The sequence below is a fragment of the Cuculus canorus genome, chromosome 2, assembly GCF_017976375.1.
Source record: "Cuculus canorus isolate bCucCan1 chromosome 2, bCucCan1.pri, whole genome shotgun sequence".
Taxonomy (NCBI): Eukaryota; Metazoa; Chordata; class Aves; order Cuculiformes; family Cuculidae; genus Cuculus; species Cuculus canorus.
Window position 1 is genome coordinate 91367390 of NC_071402.1, and position 11008 is coordinate 91378397.

An 11008-nucleotide genomic window follows, 5' to 3' on the forward strand; every position below is an offset into this window, starting at 1 on the left:
CTGCAGCAGCTGGCCGCTAGCAGCTGTTGTGTGTCCTTATGGTGCATGCTGCAGCATAGCTGTAGGTTTCTGTGTCTTACCATGCAAGTGCTGGACTTGGTTGGGTGTGAAATGTCACTTCACAGATTTTAAGGGCAGGAGGAATAACTCAGTCCTGCAGCCTGACCTCCCTGAGGAGGGCAAGCCAGTGCCAGCATGGCTTTGCTGGAGGATTTACCATCTAATCTGGCATGAGAGCCCTCTATGAGTCTCAGAGGTGGAGCTGTCTGTTGGTCCCAGTTACTGAGACCAGCTTTGGTTCTGTTTCTAATTGGGGTTTCCAAGCTGTCATTTTAAAGGCGAGCATCACGGGCTCACTAGGTTATTTTCCCATGTAATGGGCTTGCCAGAGGCTTAGGTGGTTTATTCATCTGGACGTTATAAGCAATAAACCTAGTCGTTATACAGATAGTGTACAATTCTCACGCTCAGGTGGGCTTCACTGCTGTGCTCTCTTCATCACAAGAGCCAAATTTTTAATGAATTCACAGTGCTTTGGGACAGTTAGTTACTGCATTGCTGTATTGTGTGCTGATAGTAGAATCAGGATAGGCTCCAACTTTTTCTCTTTAGCTCTGCAAGCTTCATATTGCCAAAACCAAATTTTCACTACTGTTAAATCAGATGATGTGACTCGAAGCTCCAGAGGGAGCAGATATATTGGGCAAAAAAGGTTTTTTTACGGCACTGCTTTCTTGACTACACCACACATAAAATTATAAAATGACAAAAAGGGCAAAAAAAGAAATAGCTGGTCATTTTGTGGTCTCAAAGGCTTTTTTGAGCTTTTCTAGCTCAAAGCCAGCTTTAATTTAAAACCTGGAATTTGGCAGTTCAGCAGTCAACAAGATATAGTTGAGCCTCTGTGGATTAAAGGTGGGGGAAAGGAGGGGAATTTAAGTATGACTGCATCAGCTTATTTTCCTTTCTAAGTGTGACATGCTTAGACTCTGTTCTCCTTAAGAAGTGGTTGATTTAATAGCCCAAGAGGCACCGATGACTGATACGCATTTTTAGTGTTAAAGAGATCACAGGGATTTTTTCTTTTTCAGTTGTGTGGGTTTCTGCATCTGTGCCCTGATGATGCGTGATGGGGCTGGGGAAGTGTTTGCTGCAGGAGGAAGCAGCACACGAGCCTGGGGGTTACCCTGAAGAATACCTTGCTCTTCTGAGGGTGTCCCGAGTCATCTGGACCCAAAGTGGGTGCAGAACTGAGATGCTGTGGGCCATTCACATCTTCTTCTCTCACTATATCTTACATCTAGTCAGATTTTTGGCCTATGCTCTTCCCTGAACCAGGACTGCTGCTGCCTCTCAGGGCTTAAGGGCAGTTTCTTTCCTGGAGAGCAAGGCAGCTGGCTAGTGTTGATGTTTTTTCATAGATTGAACTGTTCTTCATGTATGTTAGTGAATACACAGGGTTTTCTTTCTCCAGTCCAAAAATGCACCCCTTTACCGAAAGATTGGGGCAGCATGTTTTAAAAAGCCCAATTTACTATCTAAATATGGAAAGCATTTCAAGTCCTGCAGTTTGGAGTGCGTGAAGTGTGCTGCTGGGCTAGTACTGGATCTGATGATCTGTGGTGTTACTTGAAGGCATCTGCTACGTGTGTGATTGGGCCCCTGTTGTGCTTCGTTTGATATGCAGTTGTTGTCCTGCAGTCATAACCAAGTGCTCAGATGCTAAGGTTATGGCATAAGAATCTCAGCAGTCTGTATTTTTTCACCAAGAACGATCATTTCTTTGTATTATAAACACATAATTATGACTAGCTTATATAAAGCAGAACAGAGGAGCCCCCATGGCTATGAACTCTTTTGACATAGTGTCCTGCCTCAATGCATTTTTGGAGCCAAGCTCTGTTCTTCTGCAGAAGGAGGATGAACAGCAAGAAAAGGAAGTATCTTTGTCTGTTGCGGCAGAAAATCATACACCAGCTCTGGCCCAGGACATGGAGGAACAAGGTGGGTGGGAGGAATGTACAGGTGGTTTTCTGCTGTTGGCTGCAAGATTTGGAGGCTCTCGTTCATCTGTGTCTTGTGGTGGGTTTAGCTCGTGCTCTCAAACTCTGGGCTGACCCTCTTGTTAACCTAAAGAGATGGAGACTCTTCAGTGTAGCAGATAGTGACCCTCGAGCATAAGAGCTTTGCTGCCACACAGTTAGCTCCTCTATCAGTTACCTGAATACCGATTTCCGTACAGGGCTATCTCCTTGTCCAGTGGTGATGACCCTGCTCTTCTGCAAGTCAGCCTTCAGGCACATCCCTTCCCATCAGCCCCTCCTTATGGAAAGAGTCACGTTTAAATGTCTGACTTTGGGTTGCGCTTGCTGGTTTGAGTGAAACTCATGCAACAACCCTTTTCAGGTCCTTCTCTTTAGCCACCCTGAGTTCTTTGGGACTGGTGCGAGGTGCTACCTGAGAAATGGAGGGGCCCTCCAAGTGGCTTTCCTTCTAGCAGACATGCGTGGTGTCAGGCAGATTTCCTCACACGTACAGGACCTAAATGCTGCAAAGGGCAGCATGCACAAGCACTGCATGTAAATAAGGCCAAATGCTTTTGCAATGGCAAGGGTCTTGCTAATAAACATCATTATCTTACAGCCAATCTTCCCACTAGTCGAGTGTTTGGATACAGACTGGAGCAGTGTGGCCAGTGTTTCTATATGTTCCTTCACATGTGAGTTCACAATCAGTGCAACATCTCCCCTTCTTCCCACCCAAGCAGATCGCTTTCATGTGAAGTGGGCTGTTATTAACTGTGTGATCAGTTTACAGCAGCTTTATCCGGACAAATCACCAAAGTCAAACACCAAGAAGAAGGGGCTGGCCTTAGAGACCTCTGTCAAAGCTATTTTGGACCACAGAAGCAATTAATTACAGTGTGGAATTTGGTAAGCTGGCACCTTGGGAGCAGCAAGGGTGTTCTCAGTCGGATCGACCTCAGTAAATATTTACATATTATTTGCCAGCACTTAATGGGGGAGAGGTTATAGGAAATCTAAGGTGGGTGCATAAGTATCTGTAGGAGGAAGACCATCAGGGTCAGGGTATTCTCTCTCCCCTTTCAGCAACACAAATGCCAGTGTCCAGTCTTAAGAGAAACATCTGTGCTTGCAGAAAGTCAGGCCTGGGTTCTTGTGAAGGCAGACAATGTTCAGTGCAAACGGCCCCCGGAGACAAGCTGCCTTAACTGTGCTGTTTTAACTGTGCTGCCCTGGAAGTTTATTTTAAGTGCAGAACTAGGGGTTTGGGGTTTTTCTAAATCTTTTTTTTAAATGCAGTGCTTTGTAAATGCCAAGCTAGTGTTTCTGAATTGGTACATTCAGGGAGAAAAGAGAGACAATTTTGCTAAACCCACAGTGAGCCTATAGGAGCTCCCAAGCAGCTCCCTAAACTCTCAGAGACTTTGAAGATTTCTGGCAAGCAATCCTTGCAAATTGTGTAGTGGTAGCACTCCACAGCCGTTGTTTGCAGCTCCCCCCTGCTGTAGCCCACAGCCTCTCAGCCCCCATGCTTCCCTGCTGCAGGGCTTCCAGGGAGGGCCATGTACCCTGTTGCCTCTTGGTTGTTGGGTCTTGCATTGCAAACCACCTCAAACAGCAGTTTGGTCTAAAACAGTTGAGCACACTCAGCTATGGTAGCTGATACTGCTTTCCAGGTTTTGGAGACAGTAGGTTGTGGAGGCCAGCTTCAGTAGCTCAGCGAGCTTTAGGTCACCACCAAAAATAATTTACTGTGTGGATTCCTCCTTTTTTCAGGCCCATAATTACGTGTATTAAATATATGGCTCTAGGGCATACATCAAGCCCCAAACTGTAGGGGATGGATTGCTATTATGTGCATTGGTATTGCTGCATTTTCCCCCACCGATTCAGAAAGCCACTGCTAAGCGTTGATCAAAGGTTTATAACATCCCTGACATTGGGCTAAACTAGATTCCATAAAGTAGACACGGTAGGCAAACATGTAACAAGAAGAGAGAGCAAGGGACCTTGGGGTGAAGGTTAACCATAGAAAAGTTCAAGTTTGAAGGGATCTTAAACATCATCTAGTTCCAACCCCCCTCTCCCCTGTGGGCAGGGACACCTTCCACTAGATCAAATTGCTCAGTGTTACCCAGCCTGGCCTTTAACACTTCCAGGGATGGGGCATCTACAGCTTCTCCAGCCAACCTGTTCCAGTGCCTCACCACCATCAATAGAGCTTTAAACTAGATATGAAGGGGTAGGAGAACAAATCCAGGTGTGATAGGAAAAAAAAACCTGGGAGTGGCACTTCAGTACCTGATAGAAGGTGTGCCCTTTGGTCTGACACCTCAGAGGAAGTGGGAGATGGTACTCCAAGTGGCAGCAAAGATGCAAAGATTATTGATGGGTAAGAAACTAAGGCCAGTAGTCATTTAAGAATTAAGACTATTCCTCTCAAGAGTGTGGTGGGATCAATTGCCCAACTGAAGTGCATCTACACCAATGCACGCAGCGTGGGCAACAAACAGGAAGAACTAGATGTCATTCTACAGTAAGAAAACTATGGTATAATTGCCATCACGGAAATGTGGTGGGACAACTCGCACAACTGGAGTGCTGCCATGGTTAGCTATAAACTCTTCAGGCGGGATAGATGAGGAAGAAGTGGTGGAGTAGCCTTTATGTTAGGGGATGTTTTGATTGCCTTGAGCTCAATGATGGTGACAATACGGTTAAGGGTCTATGGGTAAAAATCAGTGGAACACCTAATAAGGCAGATATCATGGTAGGAGTCTGATGTAGACCACCCAGCCAGGAAGAAAAGGCTGATATTCTACAAGCAACTGGGAGAAATATCATGATCCTTATTCTTGTGGGAGACTTCAACTTGCCAGATGTCTGCTGGAAGTATAATACAGCAGAAAGGAAACAGTCTGGGAGGTTCCTGGTGTGTGTGGAAGGCAACTTTCTGAAACTGGTGAATGGACTAACTAGGGAAGGTGCCCCACTGGACTTGTTTGCGAACAGGGAAGGCCTTGTGGGAGATGTGATGGTGGGAGGATGCCTGGGGCATAGCGATCACAAGATGATAGAATTCTCAGTTCTAGGAGAAGTAAGGAGGGGGTCAGGAGAACGGCCACCTTGGACTTCCAGAGTGCAAACTTTGGACTGTTTAGAAGGCTCTAACGCTGGTTGATAAAGTTCCTTGAGAGGCAATCCTAAAGGGCAAAGGAGCCCAAGAGGGCTGGTTGCTTTTCAAGAAAGAAATCCTGGTGGCACAAGTGTAGACCATCCCCATGTGCTGAAAAATGAGCCGTCAGGGAAGAAAACTGGCTTGGCTGAGCAGAGAGCTTTGGGTAGATCTCAGAGAAAACAGGATTGTGCCCATGTGTTTGGCACTGGTAAGGCCACCCCTTGAATCCTGTGTTCAGTTTTGGGCCCCTCACTACAAGAAAGACATTGAGGTGCTGGAGTGTATCCAGAGAAGAGCAACGAAGCTGGTGAAGGGGCTGGAGCACAAGTCTTATGAGGAGCAGCTGAGGGAACTGGAGTTGTTCAGACTGCAGAAAAGGAGGCTGAGGGGAGACCTTATCACTGTTTGCTGCTATCTGAAAGGAGGTTGTAGTGAGGTGGATGCTGGTCTCTCCTCCCAAGTGGCAGGTGATAGAACTAGAGGAAATGGCCTCAAGTTGCACCAGGCAAGATTCAGATCAAACTTTAGGAAAAATTTCTTCACCACAAGGGCTACTGGGCACTGCAACAGGCTGCCCAGGGAGGTGGTTGAGTCACCATACATGGGGGCAGTTAAAAGACCAGTAGATGAAGTACTCAGGGATGTAGTTTAGTAGTGGATAGGTATGGTTGGACTCAATGATCTCTAAGGTCTTTTTCAACCTAGTGATTCTATGATTCTGTGATTCTGTAGTGTAGAATTTCTTCCTTATGTTAAACTAAATCTATCCTCTTTCAGTTTAAAGCCGTTAAACGGGGAGAAGGGATGTTTGGTACATTGACATTTAAGAAAGAAAAGGCCGAGTCTGGGCAAGTGAGGGGGCAGGGCTATGTGTGTCTACCTTGGATAGGGAGTAGTGAGTGTTCTATGCAGAGTGTGAATTGGGTGACTCGGTTGCTACCCAGTGAACCAGGGCTTGTTTCGGGCCACCAGTTTCAGGCAGTGTGAGAGAGAACACGTTCAGAACATGTTCTGCTTTGTGTAGCTTGTTATGCAGCTCTTTTTTTTTTTCCTTTATTTTCTTAAACTTGTGATTGCTCACATCCTTTCTTCCCACTACTGTTTTCTCTGCCTCCCTTGCCTTCTCGCATTTCCCGTAGCTGATTTGTGTTAAGTTGTAGCTGGATTTGGAATGTAGCATGGTTCTGCCCACTTGGTTGTGAATAGATCAACTCCTTTGTAACTTGCTGTCAAATACAGATGGTTTTCCCCTTGAAGAACAATGAAGTTGTGTTTTCAGATATTTAAATGAAAGTCTTTGACCACTAAAAGTACCTTCTTTTCATTTTTTCCCTTATTATGACCAGATCATTTAGAAATATCGCATGCTACAAATTTGTGCCTGGGCTGAGCCAGGGACTGAAAAGCTTCATCTGAAAAAAACCACCACACCCTGGTTTCTACAGGCTGTGTCTGGTTTGAAAATGGAAAGCTTGAAACGCACCTCCATGCTTGCTACCAAGTGCTCCTGAAAGTGAACGTTTATGCTGCAGCAAGCTGTTAACCAGCTCTGCTCACCTGATTAAATCCATGGTTGAAGTGAAGCTATTGAAAGTCTGAAATGCAATCCTTAAAGTTTAAAACCCAAACTGCTTCTAAAAACAACTCTCTAATCTTTTGTGGTTTGGAGGATAGGTTTGAGGTGTAGAGCTTTTTCAGACCTCAGTGTGTTAACTGTACCCAGCTGTAAGGCTGTGCTGCCCCGAACTGCAGTTGGATGTGCTTTTAGTATTATAGTTTTTCTTTTGAATAAATATTTGCTTTTGTAGTTCCCAAGCTTTGGGGGGGGGGGGGGGGGGGGGGGGGGTGGAGAGAAGGAAAAGAAAGGCTTATTTAGAGCCAAGGAAAGAGTCACTAAAAATATTTTTCGATCCCAGCTACCACATTTGGGGGAAAGCTACGCTGGGAGGGTGTCCTTTCAAGCCACGTTAGGGGCACTAAGGTCTGGTTAGCCAAAAGGCCCAAGGTGGCAGGAGGCAGGCGCATCAGTGTGTGGCATCTGCCTGCTGACAGAAGCACCTTTACTGGCAAATGAAGTGTGGAAGAGGAGAAGAGGCCCCTGTACGTAAGTCACTGGAGGAAAACATAGCCAGTGTGGGTCCAGCTCCAGGAGGAGTCATTGAGTAGACGGGGACCTGGGCTCCCACACTGATCAGCTGAATTTGCTGCCATCTTTTCTTCTTGTGCTTCCCATCAGGCATGAAGTGCAGGTTTGAGCCACCCCACTTGCAAAGCTGTTTTCTGTTGCTGCTGTGGTGAGGTCCAGCAGCCGCCCAAGGCATGAGGAGATCAGCCGGTGCCCTTCAAGGCTGGATTTATACAGCAACCCTGGGGTGAAAGGCCCCTCTGTCACGGCTCAGCTCCTCCACTTGCGGTGGTTCCAGGCGTTCACATGCGGAGCCGCCTCTCTTTCCAAATATGAATGGGAAATTCCACTGGCTGTTAATAGCAGCATTTTGTAGGGCCATTGGGAGCAGCTCCTGCGTGGTCGAAACATCCTCTTATGTTGTGCCATGGCAAGGAGGAAGGTCCCTGGTCAGGGTTTTGCACGCTGCACACCCACTCTTCCATGGAGTATTGGCTCTAAGGAGCAAGTTAACGTTGAGAGTGTGTCAGACTCTGTCATCTGCAGATAAGCTGGTTACGGGAAGGAGAAACTTATTTTTTCAGAGCATGGCTTGTAAAGGTCTAAGAGCAGAGGTGGTGTGTGGAACCGTGTCTGATGTGTGAGACATGCTTGGAGTAAGGCACGCAGAAGGATGTGGACATGGCTTTGCTGGCTATGGGACATCTTAGCTGTTTAAGGACTTCTGCTAAGTGGTGCAGGGGCACAAGGCAATGATTACCCTTCCCAGTGCTGTAATTTTCTCAGTAAACGTGTGCATTTTGAACTTACCACCTAGGGTGGCACATGTCAGAAACTGCAGCCAAAGAAGCAGAGCAAGCTTGAGTACCCAGCAGGGATGTAGCCTTTCTGGTCTGGGAGCAGATTTATTTTTACAAAGTTGTTTCTCTGGAGGTGTTTTACAAGCACTGCTTGTCAAGTTATTAAAAGCAGCTGAAGGAATTATAACCAAGTCACCATTACTTGGGTGCCTCTGTTCCCACAGGCATCTTAAAAGCTTCAGCCCTGCTTTGGATGTCCCTCAACACCTTTAGCCCTTTGGCTGCTGAGGGAGCTCACTGTTTCTCACTGCTGAGCTGCAGCACGCACACATCTGGCCAGCTGTGCCCTTCAGTGATGCTCGTGTCTGTTTTACTTTCTAATTCCTGTTTTGTTCTTTCTCTTTTAACAGATTACAACAGCAGTGACTTAAAAACAGCGTGTAGAAAGCATGAGCTTTACGTTAGCTTCCAAGACTTGGGATGGCAGGTGTGTGATGTTTCTCTCTGGGTAAACTAGACATTTTGTTATGAAATGTTATCTAAACAGTGTCATGGTAATTCCACTCGAGGCTGCTATTATGGTTTAAAATGTCCCTTGTGCCTCCCCACTAAAACCAGTCATAGAGAAGGGCAAATAAATATTGATAGTTGTGACATTTGATAAGATCCAGAGGAAGCTTGATACTTTATGAGATTCAAGTATACAGTCATTCTGTGTCACTCATGGGAGTCACAGTACGGGCAAAGGTTCATAACTGTGTACCTCTAATGATAAGGAAAAAAACCCTGATGTTAGGCAGTGATTTTGATGAAATGAATTTTTTTCTAGTGATCAGCCTAATTTTAACCTTGGCCATTGTGTTGAAATCCTCCACCCCTGCCGCATAATTAGCGTTGGCTGCGGTAGGTGGACTGAAGACTGGGTTTAGTTGCAACACTGTGAGGCCAGAGAGTTGTTTAGAGTAAGTTACTTAGGGCCATGCCACAGTGTCATCAAACATCACATTTCAAAGAATTTATTTTTTTTTCCCCTTCTATTCAGCGCTTTTGTGAGGGAGGTCCCATTTCTATCAGCTAATGTTTTTACCAGTTATAATTCCAGATGCCAGGGCTGCCCTGCTGCTTCTGTAATATCCTACATGTGGAAGTCCTCTCCCAGTTAACTGGACAGCAGCATATTTTTTGTACATTAGGTCAGCTCCATCCCACCAGCCACAGCTATGTCTGCATGCTGAGTCCACTCCCCATTACTTTTTAGTGTCTTTTCTTTTTACTTGCACGGTCTTTCCACCTCCTCCTGAGCTTTCTTGCCCTGCTGCCAGCCAGGTAGCATATTCCAGTTGTGAAATTCACAGCCGTGAAGGCACTGCCTTTACTTTTCTAATTGCAGAAAGGTAAGCAAGATGCTGCCAAAGGGAGGGCACAAACCAGAAGGGTTCTTTGGAATCCAGGTCCTACTTGTTCTAGGGACATGATGGAGGCAGGGCAGCAGCTCCCTGCAGTTGTTGGGCAGCACTGTCTCCTTCAGAACATCCATTGATTTTTTTTAGCAGTAGAGCATTTCTCTTACTCTTATACTGCATTAAACCACAAATTTAATTACACGGTTTGTACTGACTTCTGTAGCAGGAAAGTATCTTACGAAAAGCAGCTTGGTTAACCAGGAAAAAATTATGGGTGAGCTAGTTCAGTAAAATGAAGGGTTGGGTTTGCTTCGCCCAGGTACCCTCATGTTAGCAATCAGACAACAAACTTGTTAGTAAAGCTGCAGCAACAGCCTCTGGCTGGTCAGGCCTGCTGTAGCAAAATTCAAGCTAACCCAGGCAATTGTTGTCACGTACAGAGAAATCCTCTTAAGAATTGTGTGAAGTGTTCCAGTACATCTTCCCCTCAGGGTGACCCACAGCCCCAAACACTGAGGGAGGAGAACTGTCTCCTGCTCATGGGTGATGCTGTTAATTTGGCTCTTTTTTTTTTTTTTTAATTAGCCCTATGGTAAAGAGTCACCTTCTTCCACAGCACAGCACTCAAGAGAGCCACCAGGGCCAGTGGCTTGCATGTGCAGCTCAGGGCTGGCTGTCCTGTTCCTCCTTTTAGGAGTCTGGCAGCTGTGGAGAAGCTGTTATACAGCTAGGACTTCCTCCAGTGGGCTTAGCAGATTACCATCCCTGGAAGAATAACTGTGAGGCACCACACCAGTGTTTTGTAGTCCTGTTCTGGAGCTCACTGGTTGAATTGTGCGTGTGCATGCACACGCATGAGCGCATGTGATTTTCTCTGGGAGGGTACACCAGCTGAGGCTGTGATTCAGCCTAGGAAAGGTAGTTCAGCCAGAGGGCCTAGCTTGTAGGAAACATCGGAAGATAAAGACATCCAGCCCACAATCCCCACAAGGCAACCCAGCAACAGCATTAGGAATAAAACTTTTTTTTAGTTCATGCCAGGTAAGCTGTGCATAGACGTGCACCATTCTTTGGTCATTAGATTCAGCGTGTCCATTGAGAATTCATGGCTCACAAAAAAACCCTGAACAAATCCCTAACAGTTTCAGTGAAAACACATTTTCACCCTCAAGAAAATATGAAGTGGAAAATTTTCAGCTGCTCCTATTTGCATGCAGTTGTCTGTACAAGCTGGCAACTTTTAAATTTGAATCATATTCTGTTTGTTTCCTAAAAAGGACTGGATAATCGCTCCAAAGGGCTATGCAGCCAACTACTGTGACGGGGAGTGCTCATTTCCACTCAACGCCCATATGAACGCAACCAATCATGCCATTGTACAAACTCTGGTAAGTCTCCAGAAAGCTCCATGCCAAAGCAATAGGTGAATTTATAAACAAGTTACCATTGTCTCAATTGTGTTTTCTTTTTGGCAACAG

The 11008-nt window shown here is 45.9% G+C and overlaps 1 protein-coding gene across 1 annotated transcript in view; it reads left to right on the plus strand.

The window, feature by feature from the left end:
• The window catches only part of BMP6 (bone morphogenetic protein 6), a 96731-nt gene that overhangs the window by 82744 nt on the left and 2979 nt on the right, over window positions 1-11008 (plus strand). Inside the window, exons 5-6 of the mRNA XM_009564178.2 lie at window positions 8538-8614; window positions 10808-10918. Of these exons, the coding sequence (XP_009562473.2) occupies window positions 8538-8614; window positions 10808-10918 (188 nt within the window). The remainder of the gene's footprint in view (window positions 1-8537; window positions 8615-10807; window positions 10919-11008) is intronic.